Source organism: Cynocephalus volans, chromosome 17, assembly GCF_027409185.1.
Source record: "Cynocephalus volans isolate mCynVol1 chromosome 17, mCynVol1.pri, whole genome shotgun sequence".
Lineage (NCBI taxonomy): Eukaryota > Metazoa > Chordata > Mammalia > Dermoptera > Cynocephalidae > Cynocephalus > Cynocephalus volans.
The window spans coordinates 5240118-5267137 of record NC_084476.1 but is presented as its reverse complement, the minus strand read 5'-3'; the positions used below and the strand labels follow the sequence as shown (position 1 = coordinate 5267137).

Below are 27020 nucleotides of genomic sequence, written 5' to 3'. Positions count from 1 at the left end.
TAGTCACTGAAACTTCTGCTCTATTGTCTCTGTGGTCAGCCTGTGACCTGATTTCCTTATCTTCTGAAGTTCAACAGTGTTTCCCTTCATCAAGTGCTCCCCTGGTTACTGTGCCTCATCAGGTTCGAGTCCCAAAATAGTGGATTCTGATAGTTTTTATTATTTCCCAGCTTAATGGTTGTTTCTCTGGAGACTGAACCCTAGAGCTTCCTACTCTGCATTTTCTGTCACAATGTTGTTATTACTTTTCGGCAGCTGGCTGGTATGAGCATCTGAACCCTTGACCTTGGTGTTATAACACCATGCTCTAACCAACTGAACTAACTGGCCAGCCCACAAATGTTATTTTTAAAGACACCTAAATTTCAGAGATTGTTGCTATGCCCCATGAAAGTACCTCCAATCTTTAGTCCCAGAAGTTTTGAGGGGCTGTCTCAGTGCATTACCCAGGTTACTGATATTGAAATGAGCATCTACTCTGTGAAAGGTGGACTTGTATGTTTCCTTCAGTGTGTCTGACACTTCTTACTTCTCCCGCATACAATAAACTGATAATCCTGCAAGATTTCTTATTTGGACATAGAATGTGAGAATCTCTATCTCATTTAAATTAAAACAGGAAATGAAAAAAACAAAACTGCAATGACCAGGCTGTAGTAGAAACAGAAATTTAATATAATATTCAAGTCTAGCATTTGCTATTTACAAGAAATAAATATTGCCCCTCCCCAATTGGTAAACATTTTTTTTGCATTTTATACAAATAGTCAGTTGCCCTCCCCCTCCCCCCAAGCCCTCCTTCCCCACTAACCCCCATCTCATGTGGTCTTGTAAAGCCCAGGATGCAGTGATGAATGGCACTTGCAGTGGCATAAGATTCAACATCAATGGGACTCAGCTGGGTCTGTCCTCATTCACCTGTGAAGAGTGTGGTCCATGAAGAGGATCTCTCTCGTCTCCCAGGGGAGGGCTGGGGTACACGGTGTGTGAGACTCCCTCACTCTCAATTGGCCCTGATGATGGAATCTTTGGTGCAGCCTGAGAAAGGCTAGAGTGGTGGGAGGAGGGTCCAGAACCCCTGCGAAGGTCACGGGACAATGCCCATGGGCACAAGGAGAGAATTGCAGTGGTCAGATCCAGTAGGTGAGTGGGTACTCTGGGGTGCCTATGGGCACAGGTGGCAGTGATCCACACCTGGGAAGGTGTCAAGGAAGTGTACAGAGGGCAGTGCCCAGGGGCAGGCAGAGTACCATGCCTGTTGGCAGCGCTCCTTGGCCAAAGTTAGCTAGTCCTCTGGTTCCAGAGAGCAGAAGGCACCTAAGGCAGCGAGTGGTCCACGGGAGGCCAGGTCAGCCTGTAGAACAGCAGGCGTCAATCCCAGCAGCAGGGGAGGTTCAGGATGAAACTGGAGTCTGGGGTGCCCTGGGCTGGCAGGTGGGCAGAAGGTGCCCAGCCGGCCTGGCTCATTCTAGTCCTTAGCTACCGGCCAGCCACACCATGGGGAGATGCCCTTAGAAGATGCCCTTGGCAATCTTGAGTCCTTTCTGTTTCATGCGAGGGAGGGTTGAACTGGCTCCGTGCTTGACCTTTGCCCCCTTGGTGAAGGTTCGCTTCTTCAGGACAAAGTCATAGTTGGCGGTAGAGTTCATGGCGTAGAACACGTTGGCATTTTCAGGGATCTTCAGCTCTGGTGGGGGAGGGGCAGAGGGATGGTCAGTGGTGCTCATGGGGACCCCCAATGGATAGCTCCACCACTTGAGAGCCCATGCAAGGACAGGCCTGTGCCACAGACCTGAGACCCCCTCATAATCCATCTTCAGGACCACCAAGGGACCCCTCTCAATGGTTCCTGCCTGAGCACAGACTCTACTGTTTAAAAAGGGAGTCTGGGGGACTGGCCAGTTAGCTCACTCAGTAGCATGTGGTGTTGATAACACCAGGGCCAGGGGTTTGGATGCCCGTACCAGCCAGGTGCAAAAAAAAAAAAAAAAAAAAAAAAAGGGACTCTGATTCCAGAACTCCCCAGCCCAGGCTGGTGTGAGCAAAGGGTCATCCCACCCCGCCCACACTGCTGCCTTTGCTGGCTGGGACATCCAGCTGGAACAGGCTTTCTAGAATCCAGGCCACCGCCCCAGAATCTTGCCCTACTCAGGACAAGGGCTCCAAGGACCAGAAAAGGGTGGGCCTTGCCCCAGCCCCCCATGCCAGTCCCAGGCAGGCTGCCACACCCATGGGTTCCAGGCCCCAGCAAGCTCTTGCCCTTGGCCCCTATCTCCCATGAGTCTTCTCTGGCCTCGAGCCTGACATGAACCAGTGCTGGGCTGTATGCTTCTGCCTCCATCATGTGGCCCTTGCTCTAGTTCCTTAACCTCTCTAGGCCTCAGTCTTTCTTTAAGATGGGGAGTCTCACCTACCCTGCCTGCCTAACCAGTGGTGCAAGAAGCTGCCAGAGTGTTTAGAATACAACTTCTAGGATCATAGGAGTTATTGCTAAGTGTTTGGGCTGATGGCTGGAAGTGGGTGTTCAGCTCACTGTAAAGAAAATGATGATAATATTGATAGTTAATCTTGATGGCCCACATATATACTATGCGCTTCTCTCTATATATGAATACACAGGATCAACCCACTAACTCACTGGCTTTTTTAATATCCATTTTGGGAATGAGAAAGTGGCCACAAAGAACTTCAGGACCTTGCCCCAGGTCTCTGAGCCCAGGCCTGTGCTTGTTCTCTTGATTCTGTTCCCAGGTTCTGGAATACTGAGTTGGCTCTCTAAAGGCCTGAGTTTTTAGTGTTGTACGTGCATGGACTTTAACATTTGGTGCGTGGTCCATGGCAGTTGCGGTTCTCTCCAAAGCACACGTTTTCCAGTCTTCCAGTGGGTCATTTGGCCACCCTGCCCCAGGGACAAAGTCTCCTCATTGATGTTAGTTTATTTATTTATTTTTTAAAAGATGACCGGTAAGGGGATCTTAACACTTGGCTTGGTGTTGTCAGCACCACGCTCAGCCAGTGAGCAAAGCGGCCATCCCTTTATGGGATCTGAACCCGTGGCCTTGGTGTTATCAGCACCACACTCTCCCGAGTGAGCCACGGGCTGGCCCCTGATGTTAGATTTGAACTGCATTCACACCCAGGAAGGGCACATGATGAGGAGGCCCAGTAGCCACTGGGGACAGCGAGGAGACACTGGGGGCATCCAGGGCTGCCCTGGGACAGGTCGGTGTTTGTACAATGCCCACTGCCACCCTGTTAGTAAGCTTTCTGGGGTCTTGGGCCTGGGGTGTGGTGCTGACCCCTCCTCTGCTGTCTGGTTCTCTGACTTACTCCGATCTTCCGAAATAATCTGTACCAGCTCATAGTCCTCTGGCTCGTCCTCATCCAGGTTGTGTTTGTCCATGGCCTTGCGGATTACAGCTGGAGCCTTATCTTGGCTGGTCACCTGGATTGGGGTGGGAGACAGGCCATCAGGTCAAGGGCCCTGGAATGGCTACCCCAGAGTGCAGTAGCCAAGGACCTTCCAGAGCCACCTCTACACTGAGCACAGGGGCTCATAGCTTCTGGCCGGGTGCTAATATGTCCGGAGGGCCTTGTCACCTTCTCCTGCTCCCCAAAGGAGACCACCATGTAATGAGGAGGGGTTTTTCCCAACCGTTCCTGGCCCCATTTTCCTACTAGAATTTACCTCTTCCTCCCACACCACCTTGGGAAGCTGCCTGCCCCCCAGGAGCTTATCCCCTTGCCCCGTCCCTCCAAAATCATAGTATCAGTGAGCCTGGGGAACAGACAGTGTCTACTCTCATCCTATGCAAGCCTGAGAAGATGAGAGGAGGAGCCAGCAGAGCCCAGGGGCTCCTATGCACAGGCCTGCACTGGGCTGTAGAGTGCAATGGTGGTCAGCACTGGCCAGACCCCTGGTTCCCTCAATCCGAGGACCAGAGTGTGGGTGGGATTTGGACACAGGGTCATACAAGTGACTGCTTAGCGACTAGGGACAGCCATGCTAGCTTGTGGCAGCAAGAGGCTGAGTGCAGGGTGGGTGTGTGGTGGGGGTTCTCGACCCAGCCTGGGGGCAGGAGGGGATGCAAAAGGCTCATCTGCCGCAGGAGACCAGGGGCATGGGGAAAGCCTCCCTTCGTGCACTGCCGTACACATCCTGCCAGCAAGCTTGTTGGCGTCACCTTCAGCTTACACCCACGCTCTGACACTGCTGGCCCGCCTTGCGCGCAGCCTGCGGCAGCCACCATCCACCCATCTGCCTGACCTAGACTGCGCAGCAGTGTCCTGACCAGCCCGCCCCCATGGAGAGCCCACAGCCATGGCTGCTTTCCTCTGCCCAATGCCCAGCACTCCCGTCTCCCTCCACAAGATGCTGATCACAGGGCCCGACGCAGCCCAGGCCCCGCCACCTCCTGACCTTGTCTCACCCCCAGCCTCTGCTCCTCCACTTCGGGCCCCTGCTGTCCCCCCACCTGTGGGCACACTCCCGCTGGGGCTTTGCACACTGCTCTCTCCCTGCAGGCCATGCCCTTTGGGCTGATCACTGCCTTCTTTATTGCTGCATCTGGCTGACCATCTGTCCTCCCCGACCCACTAGAAGGTCCACACCAGGAGGGCAGGGACAGGGCGTGGCGTGCCTGCCGCCCACCGGCTCACCAGGATGCTCTTGTACATGTTGCCGTTGTCCACGTCCAGGCTGACGCGGATGATACAGCAGTCGCCCACCTGCTGGTTATAGAGTGGCAGCGAAGGGCTGTAACTGCAGACCCCCGAGACGGAGCGCTTGTGGCTGCGGGTGGAGGCCACAGGTGTGGTGGAGGCTGAAGAGGACGAAGTGCTGCTGGAGGCTGAGCTGATGCCGGAGGTCTCCGGGGAGGACTGGGAGGTCGACTCCCAGAACTGTGGGGGATGGCAAGATCAGCAGAAGCCCGGGCCCCTGTAGGGCACCCTGGGCTGGCGGCCTGCACTGGGGCTTCCAGAAGCTGTGTTCAGGAGCTGGGACTTTTTGTCCCCTTGTGGGTTTAAAGTGGAGAATGCTGGCACTGGGAAAGGAGGGGCTAGGGAAGGGCTATCGGGGAAAGGGTGAGCAGTCACCTTCTTTTCCTGACCATCAGGTGACTCTGGGACAAAGCTCATGGTGATCTCCTCCACATCGGAGCTGGAGGAGCCCGCTGAGTGGACGCTGAGTGCGTCAGCAATGTCCCCGCTGCTGAGGTAGGGGCCGCACCTGAGCTGGTCACAGGACTTGGAGTGGGAGCTGCCGCTGGTATTGAGCTCTGTGCTGGGGGCCTGGCGGCTAGGAAGAAGGGCTGGCTTACTTGAGGGGCCTCCCCAGGACACATCCCTTGCACCCGCCTGTCTGACTCCTGAAGCCCATATGTAATCCCGAAGCTTCTCTGAGCCGCGAGGCAGCTTCCCTTCCTGCCCCAGCCTGACTCCTGCCCGGCCCAGTCCAGGTACTTACTCGCTCCAGCGCTTGACAATGGCCGTGCTCTTTCTTGTCTTGAGAGTGTTGCTGGCAGACTCGGATGGGGGCTCTAGCTCACATGACAGGCTGTAGCTACAGGCAGAGGGGTAGCTGTGAGGCCACCAGGAGCCACATTCAGGTCTTTCTCCCAGGGCCTGCCCAGAAGGTGGAGTCTGGGTGTCCTGGTTGTCCCCAGGCCACGTAGTCTGATGCTGACCAAGGGTCCACGCTGCAGGTTCTCTGGAGCTGACCCCTGGGAGAGCTGTCCCCAGTTCTGCACTGGCCTCACCTCTCCGTCTCACTGAGTCGCTCCATGGCCCGAAACCAGGCCCCAAAGTGCTCCTCGGGCACGATGCTGTAGTTGTTGCAGGCCGACTGTAGCAGCTTGATCTGGGCGATCACTTCGAATTCCTGAAGCCAGAGGGAAGGAAAGGATGGTGACAGGGCCGGGGTGCAGTGCTGGGCAGGGCAGGACAGTGGCTGTCTTTGGGTATTTGCTATTGGGGTCTTCTCCCCTCTACCCCATCCAGGCTCCTCCCTGTTCTCAGGATTGGGTTCAAACAGCCACTCCTGAGGAAGTCATCCTAGATTCCAACTTCCCAACCCCATCCAAATGTCCCCATACATCTAAGAGGAAGGGGGATGGAGCTGACACCGTCCTCCCCAGGTCCATGTGATTTCCACCCCTCCCCTGCAGCTGCTCACCTTTCTCCTCTTCTCGAAGTTGATCAGTCTCCCCTGGAAAGCAGACCAGGCAATGTCCATCAGAAAGTGTCCCTTCCACCATTATCACCCCCCATGCTGCACTACCAGGAGCGCCCACCAGGGGGAAGGGCTCATGCACACACGTGGACTAGGGTGGGTTTTGGGGGCAGGGAAGGGGACCTGGAGGCAGAGGCTCAGGGACCTTCTTGCCCAGCATTCTCTGAGAACAACCACCCAGGTGTTGCCTGACCTTCGAGGGCCCGGCTTCCCTCTCCCATCAATGGCCACTGCCTGAGGGAAGGCCTGCGTCCAGCTCAGCCAAATCCTCCTGCAGCTGAGCAGTCAGGCAGCTCTGGAGTGTCACCAGCCAGGCAAGTAAGGGGCTCTCTCCTCCCAGGCCCAAGGCTCACCGCATCCCCCTCCCCCACCGTCCATGCCCCGGGCTCACTCACATACAGATAGTCCTTCATGGCAGTGTCCAGCATCACCAGGTCAGTGAGGAATGTCCCCAAGTAGGGAACGGTGCCCTGGATGACACCCTGTGGCATCAGGTCAAGTGAGATTAAGCAAGGCCTAGGCCCCTCCCCTGAAGGCTTCTCTGCTGCAAACCTCACCCCACCCCAGGCCTCCCACATGGTGCAGCCTAAGGTCCCTCTGGCCCCCAGGGACCCCAAATTCCCTCCAGTCACCTCCCAGGCTGGCATTTGACAAATCCCCAAGGTTAAGTGTCCCCATCCTCCCTGCACCCACATGTGCCCCAAGCCCGGCTTGGCCAGGCCCTTGCTCTGGTGGCTGCAGCCAGTCCTCCAATGATACCAGCTAGTCAGGGCATGGCCCCGCTGGGGTGCAGAGGAGCCTGGTCTAACGGGGCACTTCAGACACTGTGGCAACAGGAGGGAGAGTTGGGGCCTCCTCTCCTGGCTCCCAGGCCAGCCCCCTGCCCCTTCCGGGCCTGGCACACTCACCGTCTCCTTCGGCCGCTTCTGGGCTCTCTTGGGGTTCATCTCCAGGGTGGCAAACTTGGAGGTCCCCTCCTGTCAGGGTCAAGGATGGAGTGAGCAAGGCCACCGTCCCCTCAGCCCTCATCCCTCAGGCACCTCTGGCCTTGAGCCTCAGTCAGCTGGTGCCAATGCCCCAGAACCTCTGCTTCAGCACTCATGGGGTGTGGGTCTGGGGATAGCGGCCCAGCTTCCCTGAACCTGTTTCCTCACCTGGAAAGTGAGACAAGAACTTCACCTGGCTCATGGGGTCCCTGCACCTGGCTCATGGGGTCCCCAAGGACTCTGTGTCACATGCCTATCACTGGTGCTGTTCTGATCTTGCCCCTCTGCTGTGGCGTCCTGAACAAAGCTGGCGCACGTCCTGTTCTCCCGTGAACCTCATCACCTCCCCGTGATGTCAGCACTCCTGGGTCGTCATTCCTCTACTTTCCAGACGAGGAAACAGACCCAGAGAGGGGCAGCACCGTGCCCAGGGCCACATGGGGACTCAGAGCATGAAGACCTTGCCCCAGCTGCCTTCACCCACCTCTGGCCACTGGCCAGGGTCCCATCCTCCAGGCCTCTTGGTGTGGGCCAGGGACCCTGGCTGGGCTGAGCCATGGGGGAGAGGGACGAGTGTCTCAGGAGCCCTGGTAGAGCAGCTCCTGCCTGTCCCAGCCTCACAGTCTCTGCCCCCAGTCTGGGCCTGAGCCCGTGCCCCAGGCTTCCATCCCCATGGAGGCCCTCGTGACGCTCCCTGCAGAGAACTCTGCCTTGTCCATGAAGGATGGGTCCCCTAGATGCCATTTCTGACTGAGCAGATTGGGGCTGCCAGGGGCACTGGACAGTGACATTTTGCTTCCTCTTTTATGTGGAAGCTTCTGAGGTCGGCTCAGGAAGGCCCCACCATGTATTCAGTAGATCCTGATATTTCTAAGCCATCCGGGCACTTGTCACAGCTAACGAGGCACTGTGGTGGGAACCCCATGGGGCTCTCTGTGGGTGATCTGCAGGGTCTGCACCAGGACCAGAGCAGGGAGTTACACAGTGCACCCAGACCTGCCTCCTGGGTCTGGCCACCTCGGCCCTGGGCATACCCTGCAGGTCTCCATCCCTGGGCTAGGTCCCTGGACATGCAGGGCAGGCAGAAGGTGCAGCAGGGCCCGGCTTCATGGGGACAGGCTGGGCTGGTTTGGAGAAAGAAGCTGCATTCTCTTCACCTACCCAACAGTTGAGAAGATGCAAAGTCCCTGCAGGAGGGACCAATGAGGAAGCCAGAGCCCTACTCATCCTGCCAGCTCATCTGTCCCTTCTGGAACAGCCTGGCTGCACCTACCAGAATCAACAGGGAACTCTTGCCCCCCAAATTGCCCCCTACTTGCCCTGTCATGGGGCAAACTGATCCTTCTTCATCCAGATGGGACAGGACTAGAATTTTTCAAACAAACTTTCAGGGAGACACCTCCCCACCCTGACCACTGCCCTGTGCTCCCCCTGCCCACCCTTACCTTGATGAGCAGCTCTCTGCTCAGGGAGTAGTTGTTGTCATCTGAAAAAATCTCCGACAGCTTCTGGAAGATTCGGAAGCTCTCCCTACAGGAAGGGCACAGAGGGGAGGAGAGCGTGGGGAGTGGTGGGGAGGGGTATGAGTGCAAATCCGTTTCATTTTAGAACTCAAAGACCCAAGACTGCCTGGCCACATGGTTTTCAAACAGGGTTCTGCTGAGCCCTTTGGGCTCAGCAGGCCCGGGCAGGGGACCTTCACATTGGGACAATGGTTTTGGTTTCAACTGGACAAAGAGTTCTGTGGCTATGGTGTAAATACGTGAAAATCTCCCACGTGGCTCAACCTAGTATCTGATAAATAAGGCAGCTGAGCCTTCAGCCCTGGCAGAACGGCTGACCCTGGAGCCAGTGAGACAGTGTCCGCCCGCCAGAGGGCGCCTGCCCAGCAGCGGGTGCACGTCCTCGGGATTCACGGCCCCCCACAAGCCCAGGCTCCAGCAGCTGCTACAGAGGCCAGCGCGCCCACCTGGAAACCTCTTCCCAGGTCTTCTTCAGACGGTGGATTGAGTTGCTCTGCAGCGCAGAGAGGATGGCATAGAGCGACGAGAAGTTCTTGAGTAGGCGACACTCCTGGCGAGGGACAAGAATGAGCCGTGAGGTGGGGTTGGAGCTCCTGCCTGGTCTAGCTGTCGCCCCCTTGGCTGACGAGACAGATGCCCAGGGAACCCAGGAGGGCCCGCCTGGGATCCGAGGGGGGACACAGAGGAGGATCTGAGCTCAACCAAGGACAGAGCGTAAGCAGGAAGTGAGCATCCAGGCAGTGGGGCCTGAAGGTCAAGGCCAGCGTGCCCCTGGGAAGGTGGGCAGGGCCAGTGGGGGCTTGGACCACAGACCACGTCCTGAGAGTGGACGAAGGTTTAGCAGGGTCCCCGGGCCCCTCCTGCAGCGTACCCTGGCCACCTCAATCCAGTGCTCCACCACCCTGGCTCTGTCTGGGGCCTTCATGCTCCGGTCCCCAAGGCAGGTGGTGATGACACAGTTGGCCACATTGTTGAACTGGTTGACGGTGGCACGGATGGTGGGTGCCAAGTGCTCCTTGCCTTTCTTGTCCCGCTGGGACCAGATGGAGCCCAGGCAGTGGTAGGGCACCACCTTCTTGAACAGCTCCTGGGGAGGAAGGTAAGTGTCACCTGGCCCTGCTGCAGCAGAGTCCGTGGTCCCCCCAGTCCAGGGCCCAGTGGGTTGAGCTGGAGCTCGGGATGTTGAAGTTGTGGCTTGAGCTTGGTGGGGGTCTCTAGGGTTTGTTCCCCACCCACTGAGGAGCCTAGTACACAAGTGACCTAGGAGGAAATGCTGGAAGGGAAGAGAGAGCATTTTCCCTGTCTGTCCTCACTAAGTCCACGCTTCAGAAGGTGGCACCTTCCATCCCGTCACGCCTCAGGTCTATTTCTCCGGCCAGAGGCACATTCACTGTGGGGGCTACATTAAGGGCTTTGTCCAGGTGTCTGCCATGGACACCAGCACACATCAAGAGCCTAATGCGTGCTGAGGCTGGTGAGGCATCCTGGATGGATGCGGGGTAAACTGTAGGCCCGAGTGCACCTTGGTGAGCACTGCTCCACCTCCCACAGGCTGGGCCTGCCGAGCTTTCTGTCTGTTCTGTCTCCTGCTGTGGGTGGTTCTATCTCTGTCCAGAGGGGACTTGAGGCCTCATGATTAAGAAACTTGTCCTGATCACTCAGCTTATAATGCTGGAGCTAGGATTTGGACCAGAACATTGGTTCTAGACCAGGGAAGGGCAGGTCTGGGCAGAAGATGCTGGAAGGAAGGTCCCCTGCCCTGACAAGCCATGCCCACTCACTGCATCCATCAGTGTAAACTGCTCTGCCACCAGGTCGGGAGGGAACTCCAGGAGGCGAGGCTTCCCCTCACTCAGCCCGTCCTCCACAGCCACAGGCGAAGGCCAGGGAGGCTCTGATGAGATAACTGGTACTCGAGCTGGCTCCAGCTGTACAGTATGTGACAGAGCTGGTGCTGGTGCTGGCGCTGGAGCTGGTGCTGGCACTGGCGCTGGAGCTGGTGCTGGAGCTGGCTCTAGCTCTGGAGCTGGTGCTGGAGCTGGCTGTTGCTCCACAACTGGGGCTAGAGCTGACTCTAGCTCTGAAGCTGGAGCTGGCACTGGCTTTGGAGCTGGCACTGGACTGGGTGCTAGGGCTGGTGCTAGAACTGGTTCTAACTCTGGAGCTGGGTTTAGAGCTGGCACTGAAGCTGGAGATAGAGCTGCAGAAGGAGAAAATATCACCAACATGACTGCTTTCACTGTGCTTTTCCAAAGACAGAGTACATCCCCCTGCCTTCCAGAGAAGCCCCAGCCCTGGTCCCACAACAGGGCAGGGTCTTCTCAGACTGTAGCCCACTGCCTGAGTGGTCTGAGGCTCGTCTTTCTTCCTGGCCCTGCACCACCCTCTGCAGCATCCTGCCTGCGTGGCCCAGCTCCGCCCCTCCCTCTCCGTCCCATCCACCCTCCCCAGGCCTCCTCACCCTCAGGCTCTGCCTCAGTGAGTTCTGAGTGCTCTAGCTGGGCCAGGAGAAGGTGGGCACGGCGTTCCAGATCCGAGCCGGGCATGTTGAGCTGCACGTAGGCCACCAGCTGCTTGAGGCAGGGAAAGTCCGGAGGTTGACAGAAATCCTCCGAGTACTGGTCCAGCCACGTGCCCAGGATGGAGGAGATGGCGCTGGGGTGAGTGGGTGGGCAGCACAGTCAGAGGCCTGGCCTCTCTTTCCCCATGGCCCTCCCATGCACCCACGTGGGAGACTGGGCTGCTGTGCCTGTCCCTGCCCATCCAGAGGCCAGCCCACCCCAGCCCAAGGCCCCGTGGCTGTGCAGGAAGGGGCTACAGAGAACCTCCACTGGAGGGAGCCTCTGATCAATGGCATAACCACCTGTCCTCTTCTGCAGGGAAGCCTGTCTCCCAGGCCCCCTCCCCACTGGTGAAGTCCATGAGGGACCGGTCCTCTGCCCAGCATCCACAGGGCCCTGGTGGCACCTCATCCTGTAGCTCGTGTGCTTACATGCTGCCTCATTCCCTGTGAGCTCTGTGTGGGTCTTGTCTTCCCACTGAAACTATTCTCCCAATGGGGGGGGCACCCTGCCCCCCAAGCACCAGCTGGGCACTTTGTACCAAGGAGCAAGGCCCAGGTGTGAGCCGGCCACTCCCCACTCCTCCTGCCCGTGGCCCCCGATACAGGATGGGGGTGGGCAAGCCTGGCTGGGACGGGACTGTGTGGGGATGAATTGTCACAGGGACCAACTCTGAGCCTCCAGCCTCCCCTCTGCTCCCCAGGGTGCCCAGGACCTGCCCACAGCTTTCTCCCTCCTTTTCTCCTACGGGGGAAGCCCCAGACCTCAGCCCTCTAGTGGGAACCCCCAGATGTGCGGGGCCAGGGTTCTGCCCAGCCCTCCCCAGCCACAGCCCCCAGATGTCCCTACTGTGGAGACAGGATGCCTCCCTCTTGACCCGAAGCCCACTCACTTTTTAAGTTGGTCCTGGGGTCCGCCGTCCTCGTCGGAGTAGGGGAGGATGCACCCATATCTAGAGGAGGCCGTGAGGGCGTCACGTCTACCGTACCTGCTTATGACGTCTAGTGTTACTGATGTCCCGGCTAGGATGGAAGCCCCAGAGGGCAGGCATCTTGTCTGCTCTATTCCCTGAATTATGCCAAGTGCCCGCATACAGTAGGCACTTCATGTATGTTTGCTGAATGAATGAGCTGTAACCAGTTCCTTTCCAGGTCTCTGAGTGGGCCTGGGGCCCCTCGGCCAGCCCCAGGGGTCCCTGCTCTGGCTACACCCAGGACAGACAGGGACCCCCAGATGGAACCTGGAACCTCCTCCACAAATGGGAAACCGCTTTGCCCAAGGCCACGTGTGAGTGACACTGGAGGCAGAGGGCTTCTCCATGGGGACGGAAAGTCAGGAATAAGAATGAGCCAGCACATCCCACAGGGCCGGGCGTGGGGGCTCTTTCCACGGCTCACCCTACTGTCCTTACAACGGCCCTAGGAGGGGGTCCTCTGAGCACCCCTGTCCTCACACGAACAAGCTGAGGCTCAGAGAGCTGAAGTGGCATTCCCAGGACCACAGCAGCGGGTGGCCGAGTCCTCACTGTGCTGCGGGGAGGCACTCACCTCTTGAACAGCAGGTCCAGCACCTGCTGGGTGGTGGTGAAGGCTCTGTAGGTGCACAGGAAGATAGTGACGTAGGAGAGGTCGCTGCCCTGGAAGGCGGGCACCAGGTGCTCCACCAGCCTCTCCAGCGTGCCTGCCTTCACGGTCCGCACCCTGCACGTTTCATACAGGTTCAGGCCTGACTCATTCTCACACTGCAGGGGACAGAGGAGTGACATAGTTAGTAGCAGCACCATGCACCTCCAGGAGGCTTGGGGGCTGGGACTCAGTGGCTTGTGGCAGGAGGTGGATGTGAATGCCGCTAGCAGAAAAAGGTTCTCAGCTTTTAAAGTAGAACTGGTGGCGTGGGAATGATTAAAACATGAATACTTTCAGGTCTGTTTGTGAGCTGAGTAATGCTAATACTGCCCTGTACTCAGAGCATCACCTGCAGTGAGTCCTTATAAAACATCCCATTCTAGAGATAAGAAAACAGAGGCTTATCCTGGGGAGGGAGGGATCAGCTTGTAGGACCACAAGATGCACCTGCAACCCGACTGACATGGCCACGGAAAAGAATCACATTAGGTCCGACAGCAGTGAGGTACTGAATCACTATGGTAACCAGCCTCCCTTCTGGAATATTTATCATGTGGCTGAGTCTAGCCAGGGGCCCCGGGTATGTGTTCTGTGAGATGGCAAAGTACAGAGAAGCACATACCACAGCCTGAACCTGTGATCGTTTGGCATAAAGACAGTCCTACCAAGTGAGACAATGTGTAAGGCTGAGAGACAGTGTGGCAGGACAGTCGGGCTGACGGCTACGCATGGGGACGGGAGTTAAAACAAGAAAACCTGTAGCCAAACATGGAAACACTGACGGCCCACCATGAAGTGAGAACTGAATAAAGGTGTCTTCTCTGACATTCATGTAAATATGGGAACAGTGGGCTGGGGGAGGGAATGGGACCCAGATCCCTTTGGAAGAGGGACTATGGGGCCCTCAGGCAGGAAAGTTCTGGGAAGGAGCCTGGTGGAGTTACCAGGGTGGCACCTGGGGCCGTGCCCATGTGAGACCCTCGGACGCACTCACCCCGAGCCAGCGCTGGCCTTTGTTGGCTCCGTGGTGCAGCTGCACCTTGCGCAGGGAGATGGAGTAGATGACCCCGTTGATCAGCTCCTCACCAATCTCCTGCGTGGAGCTCTGCAAAACAGTGCCCAGCAGTCGAGCCCAGGGACATCAGGGGCTTGCCTGGCCTTTACTGCAGGGGGGTGGCCCCGTGCAACCTTCTGTTCCCAGAGGAAGCACAGGCTAGTGGCCGCACAGACCTCTGACTCAGGATGAGATGAGGTGACAGCTCAGGGCTTGGGCTGAACATCAAGGCAGAGAGCCACTGTCCCCACCCTCCACTTCCCGCTCAGCCAGCATGAGCTGGGGTGTGAACATGATGGGCCCACCAGACTTCAATCCCCCACCAACCTGCTCCCACCCTGGGCTGGTCCCCACACTGTCCCCTCTCCAAGATGGGGACTGTTATTCAGCCATTTCACAGGCAGGTAAAAGGAGGCTGCGAGAAGAACAACTGGTCCACGGCCACGCTGCCTTGAGTACGTAGCAGAGCAGGGATCCCCAGGCACTGACACGCCCAACAGTATCCAGGTGGCTATGGCCCCCAGAGAAGGACCCTCCCCTGGGCCTGGGGCCAGTGACTGTCCTCACACTCATCCCTCCACTGCCCAGCCTGGGGGCCCCAGCTGACCCAGCAGCAGTGGGCAGCTGCTCCTGCCCAGCCCTGGAGTCAGCATCATGCGTTGGGAGCAGGTGTGGGGTGTCCCTGACGGCCACATCTGAGGCCACTTCCTTCCCTTTCTGCTCATTCATGCTCTGGTGCCTGCTTGGGCAACACAGTGGTTCCCAGTTCCCTGTTGTCATCATGTTATGAGCTGGTGTGAATGGCCACAGTACTGGTATCCAGGTAGACGGCTGGGGGTCCACAGAACCCCCAAACCATGGGGTCTTGTCTGGAAGAGGAAGGGTCTTGTCACCTGGTTGCTCTCTGGATCCCCAGCAGAAAGGAAAAGCCCTTGTTTTAGGAGACAAATGCTCTGCCTCCCCCACACCCCAGGGCAGGCTGGCCGCATCACCAGGGCCGGCCAAGGCCACTTGGCCATGGCTACCCCAGGCTGCACAGCTCCTAGCTGCCCCTGTCAAGGGAAGGGGTGAGCTTACCATGGGGAGGGAGCCTGGTGGGTAAAGATATGACCTCTGACAATTTAGGGAGGAGCTGGGAGGAACGAGCCAGGCACAGGGTCATCGACCCCACAGCGGGTGCCAGCAGCTGGGACCGCGGATCACTGCCCCAACCCAGGCAGGCGTGGCGCTCGGGTAAGGCTAGGTGAAAGTGCTGACTCAGCCCGGGGCCCACTGTCAGACCCTCGCCTCACACCAGGCAGCATACTGTGGACTGCATCTCCGGCCTCCTGCCTGCCTCGGAGGGCTCCAGGAGGCCCGGGCACTGTCCTCTGGAAGGCCACGTCCTCTGACCCGAGGCTGTCCTCCCACACTGGGCTTTGAACCAACAGGAAAGCCACGGGCAGCACGCTGGGCTCCTGCCCCTCCGCCTCCTCTGGCGAGACGGCCAGCCCTGTTTCTTGGAAGTTGGCAGGCAGCTCGCAGGCGCAGGCACACCCACACCCACACCCACGAGCCACGCACGGGAAGCCCGGCCCTTCCATCCAGGGAAACCAAGACAGGCGCGTGCTCTCCTCTGCCCCACCACGTGCCCCTCCCTCGCCTAGAAAACTGCCCCTTGGACAGGCTTAGAGGCCACGGCCCCGCCCACCCCAGCCTCTTCAGGGGTTGAGACCGCCCATGGCAAGGCTGCCTGGTTGGCTGCAAGGGTCTCCCCATCTCCCAGAGACTTCAGCTACGTCTGACCCAGCTGGGAGTCACGCAGTATCCTGAGTGAACAAGTGACTGTCAGCAGTTTGGGGATCTCATGCAAGGTCTGCCTGCCACAGGGCACTGGACTTTAACCCCTCGAGAGCCCAGCACAGAGCCCTAACTCGCAGTGGGGCTCCATCAGCACCTGCTGGGCAGAAACACGTCCCCAGCCACCCCCACCCACTGGGGTGAGTGGCCCCGGCCATCCCCAAGCAGGGCTAAATAGTGGCTCCTCAGTGAGCTCCGAGCCGTGGGCCTCGGCTGCAGCTGGCTCAGCCCTGCAAGGGTGTCATGTGATCCCTGCACCCTTCCCCCACCCGAGGGGCCCCTTTCTGCCAACCGAGTGGTGTGGCGGGGGGACAGGTGGGATGTTGAGAGCCACACATGCCTGGGATGGGGGAGTCACCACCTTGTCACATAGACGAGGAGATGCTCCAGCCCACGGAGCTAACCCTGTCCTCTCTGGTTCCTTCACATAACAACAGGAGCAGGAAATGCTGAGTGCAGGCACCATTTAAACCGTCCACTCAGACACGACAGAGGTACTTGCTCTAGAGCGAGTTGTCTGGGTTCAGGGCAGAAAGTGACAGAGTGGGGCCTCTGTCCTGTGCTCCGACCCCTCTTCCAGGGACAGAGAAGGAAAGCAGCCAACAGCCTTGGTATCTGCCCCCAGGACCCTCTGGGGCAGGCAGAGCAGGGCTGTGGCACCCTTGGCCACCGTCTGTCAGCAGAGCAGACAGCCCATCTGGGCAGCGCCAGGCCCCCAGGGACCTCTGGCTGGGCTGGGAGCTCTTAGGGGGAGGAGCAGGGCAGCCTAGAAAACAGCTGAGGCAGAGAACACGTCTTTCCTGAGGGCAGGCGGCCAGGCAGCAGCTCTGAGCTGCTAGGAGAAAAGAATGACACGAGGTTGGCTGTGTCCTCAGGGGATGGGTCCTCCTGTCCTAACCCCCAGCAGCCACTACAGATGTCCCCCGGGCCCGGGGACCCCTCGGCAGCAGTGCTTCTGAACACTGCCTGGCCTTCCAACACTGGGTCAGGGGAATAATAAGGGTTGTTCAGTGAGCAGGGCCCCCCCACACCCCGCTGTCCCTTGGGGCATGGGGTGGAGCCCTGAACTTGAGAAGGGGAAACAGGGCCTGGGTGGTGCTGGTTAGTGTCACCTGATCAGCCTTCTCAGCATGATGGGCCTGGAGGATCCCATGTCCCCTGCTAATGGGGGTCAGGAGGAGCCTTACAGGGCCTGCCATCTCTCCCTGAAGGCCAGTCCCGCTGCACATGCCAAGGTGGCACCTTCTCGCATCCCATCACCCCTGTGGTCCATGCCCTGCTCAGATGCACATTTCCTGTGGGAGCTACACTTAGGGGACCCCAGACCCACGGGTGCCTCTAGCTGCAGACCAAAGGCGGAGACAGAGGGAGAAGAGCTGCCTCCTGCACCGCAGTCACCTTTGGTCCTGGCCCACATGGAGAGGCTCAGCCCCACTAGGGTGGGGCAGGAGTGGCTCTAATTGCAGTACCTCCATGTGCATGAGATCACCCTTGGGGGCCTTGCCGCACCACCTGCACTCCTGCCCAGGTCCACTGAGTCACCAGGGGTAACCCTGGGGCCTTCGCGGGCCATCAGCCAGCACATGGGTCTCTTCCCAGGGGCCTGGCAGACCCCAGAGCGCCATCTCTCATGAAGGGCTCTGCCAAACCCCTCAGCCTCAGCGAGCTGTCTGTGCACTGCGGAGAACAGCACGGCTCCCTAGCAGGCAACAGCGGGGGTCAAGAGAGAAATCACACAGCTCAGCACCTGGCACCAGGGCCGGACACGCCTGCCACAATCCCCCAGGAGCTGGTGATGAACACTAGGTGGGGAAAACCTCAGGGAAACCTGTCTGAGACCTGCCAGAGGCTTGGGGACCTGCAGGAGGGCCACATTAAAGAGAGCGTGTCACCCTAAAACCCTGCAGCTGGGAGCAGTGTTCTGACTTTTTAGCCTTTGGCTCGAAATGCAGAAGGTAAAACATGGTACAGATTGGAGAGGGCTGCTGGCTCTCTACAGAATCCCAGGCTCCCCGGACTGCTGGAGCCCTGTGCTGCCCGTACCCTCCCCATTTCACAGAAGTGGAGACTTGGGCCCAGGGGAGGGGGTCAACTTAGAGAGTGCCCAGGCTGAGGTGAGAACCCCGGACTTCTCAAGTCCACGTCTACATTCATCTCTTAGAATGTGAGCCCCACAAGAGAGGGAGTGTGAAAACACCAAGCATCCATGACCCTCCCGCCCTTGGGCCTGTCGCCAGCTCTCGGGTGGGCGTTCTGCACCCTGAACCCTACCCTAGAACACGGACAGAACCTGGGAAAGGATATGGAGTCAGCCCTGGATGGGGGTGGGCCACACTCCTGGCCCCCAGGCACTGCAGCCCACAGAGGCAGCTTGGCCAGCGACTACACAGGTGCCTGACTGCCACAGCAACCAGGGTGCTCCATGACCCCAGAAAGTGAAGTCTGGGGACCAGCCTGTGCTACGCCCCCAAAGAGGCTGACCCCTGGAACCCCCCCTGCCAGGACTGAGCCCTGCTACTTGCCACACAGCATTTAAGGAAGAAGAAAAACGTGAGTGGGGGTGCGTATCTGGCCCTTCAGGTCTGCCGGCCAGTGGCCTTGCCCACTCCCATCCTCCTGTCCATTACCAGCTCGTGACAGTCAGGCAAGGCCACCGAGGGGCCAGGCCTGGGAGGGGTTGTAGCTGGTGGCAACTGAGGAGGGAGATCCTGAGGGGGTGCAGGGCAGGGCCAGCTGAAGGTCGGAGCCAACACCAACACCACCGACCACCACGCCCACACGCTTTCTGGGTGCTAGGTCCTTTATCCTCCCAATACCCCACCTCACGGATAAGGAAGCAGCCAGGCACGGAGTCACCCAGGTCAGGAGCCAGGAAGTGCAGCCACGATTTGAACCCTGGCCTGTCGGGACACACCCAGGCCTGGCTGCTGCTTCTGCCACAGCCAAGGCCTCAGAGTACAGTCTAGCCCCTTGTCACACAGATGTGGAAGAAGGGCCAGAGACAGGAGGGACTTCCTCAGGTCACCCAGCAAGTTGGGGGGTGGCAGGGCCAGCTCTCTCACACCTGCACTGTGGACATGCCTCGGGGAAGAGGGCTGTGAGGCACCACGGTCAGCTGCAAGACCCAGGCCTGGGAAGCGCTGCACTGATGGGGTGGGCAGTGTGACCCAGGAACTCAGGGCACAGGCACTCGGACACTCAGGCCTGCCACTCTGCTGGCACCTGGTCAGAAAACATTATTATGGCAGCCGCCACCTGTCCGGCTTTGACACTGTGCCAGGTGCTGTGTGGACACCTTATCGGGCCTCCTGTCTCACTCCATCCTCACTAGGATCGTAAGAGAAGGAACTGGCATCATGTCCATTTTGTAGATGAGAAAACCGGGGCCTGGAGGGCAGGAGCAGGTCTGGGGCTGCAAAGGGCTGAGCTGGCACTCCAGCACCTAAGCTCTCTTCCCTCCGGAGCCCAGGCTGTTGGACCCTTGGTTCAAAAGGACAACATGCTCTAGGCGTGGGCTGCAAAGGCACAGAAGCGTTCCCTGTGAAGGAGAGGGAAATGCCAACGTGACACTCTTGGCCAAGAACCCTCCACCTCCTGCCTTGCTCGCCAAGCACCTTGTGCTATCACCTGGCTCCCTCCCCAGCCTACGGGTGGTCAAGGTGTGGGGAACCGGGTCTGTTCAAAGTTTGGCCTCTCCTGCAAGAGTCTGAAGACTTCAGCTTCTGTCTCTTCAGAATTGGACTGTGAAGGGTCATTTTGCTGGTGCTGCATGCATGTCCAGGAACATGGCGCTTATGGGATCTGCAAGGCTGGAGGCCCAGCCCTGGGATAGAGTGGCCATAGCATGGCAGTGACATGCCATGGGAGAAGTCTGGGCAGCCAGCCAGCTACCCCCTGCGAACCTGTCCTCAATAGCCTGGGTGCAGCCTCCTGAAAACACCCCCATTGGCTCCCTCAGGGCCTGCATGCCATGGATAGACCTATCCAACACCTTCTCACCAGCAATGCAGACGGCCTGGAAACGTCCAATCTCTGGGTTGCGGATCAAACCCCAATCCTGCCTATGAGCAGTTTAACATTGCCCAGGGCTGTCCACTGCCACCGCTCCTGCTCCAGGGCCATCCCTGAGCCTCTTGGGAAACAGGCTAGTATGTCTGGGCATCCCCCAGCTAGAGAAGGAACAAGGACCCAGTACCAGTCAGTCTGGCCCCCTCCCTCCTCTTCTCCTGGGGCACCTGAGGAGTAAAGCAAGAGGGAAACCCCAGGGTCAGCTCCTCCTGAACTTGATAGGCCCTGCAGCTCCTGCAGGCTGCCCCTTTGGAGTCAGCCAGGAAACTCTCCTGGAAGCTTACGATACACACGTACACACCTACACACAGGAACAGGCCCCTTAGGTCATGCCTCTAGACTTCCAATGTCAAAGGGGCTAATGAGCCCTGGAGGTTAAACCTGTACACAGCAGATCAAGAGACCAGGCAGCTGGAACAGAGGCAGGGAGGCTAGAGGGAGGGCTCCCCCATGTATATACAGAAGCCGTCCTCATTCTGTCCCACCCACACAATGCCCCCAGGCCTTGCAGTCAGAATGCTGCCTCTGCCACTGGTGCTGTTGACTTTGTGCAATCCAATTAACCTCTAGTGCCTTGGTTGTTTCATCTGTCAAACGGACTATTAATAGTTCCAACCCAAAAAGGACGTGGTACATGCAAATTACCAAGCACAAGGCCTCCTACAAAGTGCTGGCCCCTGTTAGTTATTATTTTAAACTTGTGAAGTCCAGATGTGGGCTCGCTTCCTCCTGCAAGCTCTCCCCAGGGTATCTCTGGCCCATAGCACTTCGGCCTTGCTCTGAACTAAAAGCATCCCCATAGGGCCGGCCCGTGGCTCACTCGGTAGGGTGAGGTGCTGATAACACCAAGGCCACGGGTTCGGATCCTATATAGGGATGGCTGGTTTGCTCACTGGCTGAGCGTGGTGCTGACAACACCAAGCCAAGGGTTGAGATCCCCTTACCGGTCATCTTTTAAAAAAAAAATAAAATAAAAAAAAATAAAAGCATCCCCATGACCATGAGGCTTCTGGGCTGCCTGGGCCTGGCTCCCTTTCCCCTACGAGTTCCATGGTCCTCATGTGCATTTATAATTGCCTCGACAGTGAGCTGTGCCCTATCCTTCTCTGATCCCTGCCTGCTCTTGAATATGGTAAACACCCCATAGTGAGCACCACCTGTATTCAAATCCTGGCTGCAACCCATCTTGGCTGACTGTGTGTTTAGGTCAGGGACTTCACCTCTCTGACCCCCAGTCTCCTAGAAGGTGGGGTTGGCACCTACTCTGTAGGGTTGGTCTAAGCCAGATGAAATATGGTGGTGATGCCCACAGCCAGTAGATGCTACAGGCTCAAAAACTCCTCTTGCCTGGCTGAAAAACGATCTGCGCAGAGATGGGGGCATGGACCAGGTGACCTCCAGAAAGCACAGAATTGCGCAGCCAAGCTGGGTCAGCAGTGGCTCGGCTTAGAATAGAAATGGCAAGCGGATGCTCAGACGTGCAAGGACAGAGAGGGAAGGACTGGGTGGAGGCTTGGTAGGGAAATGGGGATGGGGGAGGAAAGGCAGAAACTGCCCGGTGGTTTCCAGACAGGACAGGGACCACAAGCCGGGCCACTTCAGCTCTGGCATGCTACAGCCACCAGGAAATCAGCCCCAGGATGGGGGGGTGGGGTTGGCAAGAGGGACAGGGACTTCCCCGTACCCCCCACCCTCTCCCCCACCGCCCATGGTAAATGGTCATTGTGTTTGGTTTCCGGCAGTGGCCTCTTCTCCTGCCAGGACCCTGGTTTTCCTGCCCCAGCCAGAAGCTTCCCCTTTGATTTCTAAACAACAGCCACGGGCTGGATCTCAGGGCTGAGGCTGGGTGAGGGAGAGTAGCAGCCAGAGATAAAAGAAAGACCCCTGGGCAGGGATGGAGCTCAGCTCTGCCTCTTCCTCAGGGATGCAGATGGACAGAGAGTGAGAGAGAAATGGCCCCACCCGGTCCCTGTGAGTGCTCAGGCCAGACCCTCCCAGCACACAAAGCCTGTGCTGCTGCCAGACATAATGAAAGCCAGATGAGAGCTGGGCTGGTGTCAGACCTCCCACCCCCACCCCTTTCCAGGGGTCCTGCTGCAGCTGCCAATGAGGACCCGAGCTCTGGGTGGGTGAGGGTCAGGGGAACACGCCTGGTCCGGCCACCTGGCAAGCTCAGGACTCCCAGGCCTGGGGTTCCCCCACCAAGAGCTGCCCCCCATGCTGAGCAGAAAAATGCGTTCTATCCAGGCCCTTTCTAGGCACTGGAACACGCAGAGGCAAAAGACCCAGGCTGACAACTGCCAGCAATTATAATGCACCATGGCCTAAAGTGACGAAGAGGCTGGAGGAACACCAAAAGGACCCTAAGCAGCACTGGGGCTCAGGAACTTCCCCTGTTAAGGGGCCGGCCCGTGGCTCACTCGGGAGAGTGTGGTGCTGATAACACCAAGGCCACGGGTTCGGATCCTATATAGGGATGGCCGGTTAGCTCACTTGGGAGAGCATGGTGCTGACAACACCAAGTCAAGGGTTAAGATCCCCTTATCGGTCATCTTTTAAAAAAAACCCCAAAAACGAAAAAAACCAAAAAACAAAAAACTTCCCTGTTAAGGCTTCAGCCCAGCCAGAGCCTTGGTGGGCCGTGAGTCCCCTGACCCAGGGATGGCCCAGACAGAGCAGCATTCCACCATCTCCGCCACATGGAGTCAGGTGCAGTCAGGCAGAAGGCAAAGGGCACCACCCATTACCCATTGGACCCCTGTCCAGGGTACACTGGAAACAAGAATCCCACCCCTCACCTAGCTCCCCCACCTCCATCCATGACAGGCATACCACTCCCCTTCTCTGAATCCTCCCAAATCCTAACAAATCCAGGGTGTCGGCACTTTTTCTAATCAAGCAGAGATGAGGCATGCCCTAGGCCTGAGAGATCCCTGTCCCCTCACTACCTGGGCACCTGGCTCCACATGTTGGAGGCCTGCTGCTCACCCCCCCCACCATTCCCCTGCCCCTTCTCTGAGCAGCCCTGATGTCTCCCTGAACATCAGATGCATGTCTGCCCCAAGGGTGGGGGGTGTCTGGAGGGCCCCTCTGGTCTCAGTCACCCGAGGATTCGAGTCTGCCATTCTAAGCCGTTGTGGGACACCTGCATTTGTGGAGCCTAACAGTGTCGGTGCGGGCCCGGGCTGGCAGCGCAATGAAATGAGGCCCAGCCCCTGTGGTCGACGAGTTCACAGGCCACAGACGTAAACAGACAGTGACAGTTCCGCGGGAAAAGGTCGGCCGGGGCTGCGGGGGCTCGGGGCTGACACACCTGGGCTCGGTAAGGGCAGGCCCTGGGATGGAATTGAGGGGGCCACGAAAACCCAGCTGTGTTCCTTAAACCGCGGGACGGGGCATGCTGGCAGCCCCCACGCCCACGTTGGTACCTCGGGGCTGGAGCAAGGAGAGGAGTTTCTACGTTAGGACCCTCCCCCCGCACCTATGTTGGAGGCAGGTGGCCCGTTAAGGTCGCCGGGTCCCCATCCAGGACTCGCCCGGGCCTCCCTGGCTCTGCCGTGGGTCGGTCCGCTCGGACGCGCCCCCCGCTGGTGGCGCCCCCCCCCCCCCCCCCCCCGGCTCACCCACCTCGAGGCGCGGCAGGTCGGGGTCGAGCTGCGTGAAGCTGTGCAGCACCACCGGGCAGCTGTCGGGGACGCCCACCTCCAGGCGCACGGCGTCCCACACGCTGCGGCTCCGCCGGGAGCCCGGAAACAGCGGCTCGGCGCCGCCCGCAGGCCCGGCCGCCTCGGCCCACATGCGCTGCACCATGGGCGGCTCGCCGCGCCGCGGGCAGCCGGCCGGGCCGCAGGACCCGAGGCGGCGCGGGCGCGGGGCCGGCCCTGCGCGCGGCGGGGGCGGCGGCGCGGCCCGCGCGGCTCGGCGCTGCCTGCGCTCTGCGCCCGCGGCCCGGCCGCCGCTGATGTCAGGCCGTGGGCGGGGCCGGCCGCGGAGGGGGCGGGGCCAGGGCCAGGGGGCGCGCGCGCTGGCCGTCTCTCCCCTGGCCTGCCGGTGTCGTATGTGTCGTGGGTCACTGGGTACCGCGGTTAGGTGTGATATGTAGGTGTGAGGTGTGTACGTGCTGATGCCTGGTGAAGCTGCCCCGGAATCGGACGCACAGAATTCCAGTTAAACCCCTCCCAGCTCTGTGGCCTTCCACAAGTTGCTTAACCTCTCTGAGCCTCAGTTTCTTCCTCTGGAAAATACGGGTAATGAAAATGACTTCCTCAAAGAGTTGTTGGGAGGATGACAGTAGGAAACTGATGTCAAGCACACAGCCAGTGCCCGAGCTTGATGATGTGCTCATATGAGGCTACAGTGACAGTGACCACATATACTCAGAAGTACTGAGTGTTGGGCTGTGTGGGTGGTGGGGGAGGGGGACAGGGCAGGCCCCATCCTTTTTGGGGAAGGACCCTGCACTATCCCCTACCCTGAGAAGGAGGTACAGGCTGAGAGGGGACAGAGGAGGAGCAGTCAGGGAGCTGGGGGAGGACTGGAAAGTGGAGTCACCGGGATTGGGGCCTACGGACATTTAGGAAGGAGGGAGGGACTGATCAAGAGCAACAACTGTGGAGCTGAGCACCTGGCCACCAGCCTGGTCAGCTGGAGCCACTGGTGGCCTGAGCACCCAAGGTCTTGGAGCAGAGGTCAGGGTGGAAATGGGGCTTCTGAGGGCCAAGGAGGGAGCAGGACTAGGCAGCCTCAGCTTCTCTTCCCAGAAGCCAGTGAGGAAGGAAGCAGGAGCCTGGAGGCTAACAGCAGGGTCAGGGAAGGAGTTTTAAGGACGCCTGTAGAGTTGATGCCCCACACCTAAGCCACTGCTGAGGCCTGCCCCAGCCTTAGTCCTAGTCATCACAGAGGCCGAGGATTGCTGTCAGCAGCCCTGCCAATGCCACCAAACTCCCCAGGTCCTGTCCCACACCACTGGGCCTCGTTTCTCCACCTGTGAAATGAGACGTCAGAACCAGACTACACATTCCACAAGCACATCCTGCGCACCCACTGTGTACCGAGGCCCAGATGTCCATGGAAGATGCTTCTGCTGTGACTGTGAAGGGAGAAATCCAGGGTGCAGAACACGCTTTCTGGGCCAGACACCGCACATGTGTGCGACCAGAGGACCTACTTCACAAAAGTCATGGCGGTGATTTCTGGGTGGTGCTACACAGATTTTTACTTCTCTGAATTTTCCAAAATAGATATTTTTATAGTCAGGCACAAGTAATAAATGATGGGGTTTTTTTGTTTTTTTCTTTTAAAAAAAGCAAGGTGGGTACAGATCCCTAGAGGCTGTTTAGGAGGCCTCCAAGCCCTGCGGCCAGGGAGGGTGAAGGGGCGGGAGGAGGTCCTCCCAGGGCAACCAGGCACACTTCCCTCTGGCTCGAAGCTTCTCCTTCCCTCCCTTCCCAACCCCCAGCCAAGCTCTCAGCGCCTCTGGAATTCAGAGTCCAGTACCTGCCTGCCCTGACTTTATCTCCTCTTCTCTGCTCTTTATCTTTTTCTCTGAGGGATGAGCCTGGGAGCAAGCTCCTGCCTGTTTTACAGCTGGAGGGGCCCGCAGAGGCCAAGAGAGTCTTGAGGACACAGAGGAGTCACCACCTCCCTGGCCATGAAGGTCCAGGGTACAGGGCAGGGGTGGGGCAGCCCCAAGGTGGCTGGAGAGGTGAGAAGGGGGCAGTTAACCACGCTGCACCCCCAGCATGGGACACCCTGACTGCCTCTCATCTGACTATCTGGACTTTATCTGCATGGGGGGAGAGGGGTTGTCCCATCATTTACTTAACCAGTCCCTCTAGTTGGTGCCTGTGTGTTTTTACAAAGTTCCCCTTCCTGCCTTATCTGTCCCCCTTTGGGGATCCCCTTCCAGCTCCTGGTAAGCTTGCTCACCACTCTGGCTACACACTAACACACACACAGACATACACAGACATGCACACACATGCACAGACACATAGACACACACACACAGACACATACATACACAGACACACAGAGACACAGACATGAACACACAGACACACAGAGACCCACATGCAGACACATACAGACACAGACAGGTACACACACACACAGACACAGACAGGAACACACAGACACACCCCTAGTTCCCAGGGAAGGCCCAGCTCCACCCCTTTCTTACTCTGTGACCCCAATTTCCCCCTTAAGCAAGTCACCTCACCTCTAAGGCACAGTTTTCTCCTTTGCAAAAGTGAAAAGCTAAACAGACAGCTGGGTAAAACACCCCACTCAGGATGTGGTGCGCAGGACCCCTACATCAGCAGGCTAGAGACTGCCCCGCACTGTTAGCCACAGCCTGTGGTTCGCTGGACGCCTCCTGCACGCAGGGCCCTCTCCTGAGGCTGCACACCTTCCCGTAATCTTCCCTAAGCTGTGGGGTGGATCCCTTACCAAGGGCAAGGCCATCCCAAAAGAGAGGGGACAAGGACAGCATGTGCTACCTGCCGAAAGAACAGAGCACCACTCACGAAATGTTCTCACCAAAACCAAACCTAAACCCAGCCAGGCCCCACATAGAACTACCATTCGAGGGGATTACAGGAGACAGAGGAGCATGTTAAACACCACGGGGACGCAATCCACAAATCCCAGGCTGTGGGAGCCTCTCTGGGACAAACTGCCTAGTTATTAAACAAATATGTTTCAGAGGGAAAATAAAGGAGAAACTAGAGATTAAAGAAGGGCAAGAGACGTTGCCCAAACGCAATGTGTGCGTTCTGGACCATGACTTGAACAAGGCAACTATTAAAAATAACTAAGAGACCACTGGGCTCGTTTGAACTAGATACCTGAAGACATTAGACATCGTTTTTTGTAGGTGTCATAATGGCATTGCAGTCACTTTAGAGTTACATCTTGGAACATCTGTGGATGGAATGATGTATCTGGATTTGTGTAGACCTTGTCCCCTGGGCAAGGGTGGGCAGTGGGGGCAGTAAGAGGCGAGACCAGAGAGGCCTCGCACCCATGATCCTTACAGCTGGGGGTCCTTCTGTCGTTTCCTCTATTTTTGTGTCTATCTGAAATTATCCACAACGAAAGTTAAAAGAAAAATGACACAGTTTGAGACTTA

General features: G+C 58.1%; 1 protein-coding gene across 2 annotated transcripts; it reads right to left on the bottom strand.

Moving 5' to 3' along the window:
- Nucleotides 1-798: 798 nt before the first annotated feature.
- Nucleotides 799-23715, bottom strand: RALGDS (ral guanine nucleotide dissociation stimulator). 2 transcript variants are annotated; one of them, XM_063081738.1, is made up of 18 exons: nucleotides 23516-23715; nucleotides 13922-14032; nucleotides 12850-13043; nucleotides 12195-12290; nucleotides 11203-11396; nucleotides 10523-10941; nucleotides 9613-9828; nucleotides 9188-9291; nucleotides 8664-8748; nucleotides 7141-7209; nucleotides 6628-6714; nucleotides 6176-6208; nucleotides 5760-5881; nucleotides 5468-5563; nucleotides 5098-5299; nucleotides 4660-4902; nucleotides 3331-3445; nucleotides 799-1687 (listed from the first exon to the last, which is right to left on the bottom strand). In XM_063081738.1, exons 1-18 carry the CDS (start codon nucleotides 23696-23698, stop codon nucleotides 1512-1514), a joined length of 2745 nt encoding a protein of 914 aa, XP_062937808.1. In that variant the 5' UTR covers nucleotides 23699-23715; the 3' UTR covers nucleotides 799-1511. The 2 variants fall into 2 exon arrangements, with proteins under 2 accessions (XP_062937808.1, XP_062937809.1); XM_063081739.1 differs by having other exon boundaries at nucleotides 12195-12254.
- Nucleotides 23716-27020: the final 3305 nt, after the last annotated feature.

Excerpts from the sequence above, each read along its gene's own strand:
- RALGDS (XM_063081738.1), bottom strand. The coding sequence starts at position 23,698 with ATGGTGCAGCGCATGTGGGCCGAGGCGGCCGGGCCTGCGGGCGGCGCC. Across the intron at positions 8,749-9,187 it reads ACCTGGGAAGAGGTTTCCAG|GGAGAGCTTCCGAATCTTCC; the intron begins GTGGGCGCGCTG and ends CCCTTCCTGTAG. Across the intron at positions 7,210-8,663 it reads GCAGAGAGCTGCTCATCAAG|GAGGGGACCTCCAAGTTTGC; the intron begins GTAAGGGTGGGC and ends TGACCCTGACAG.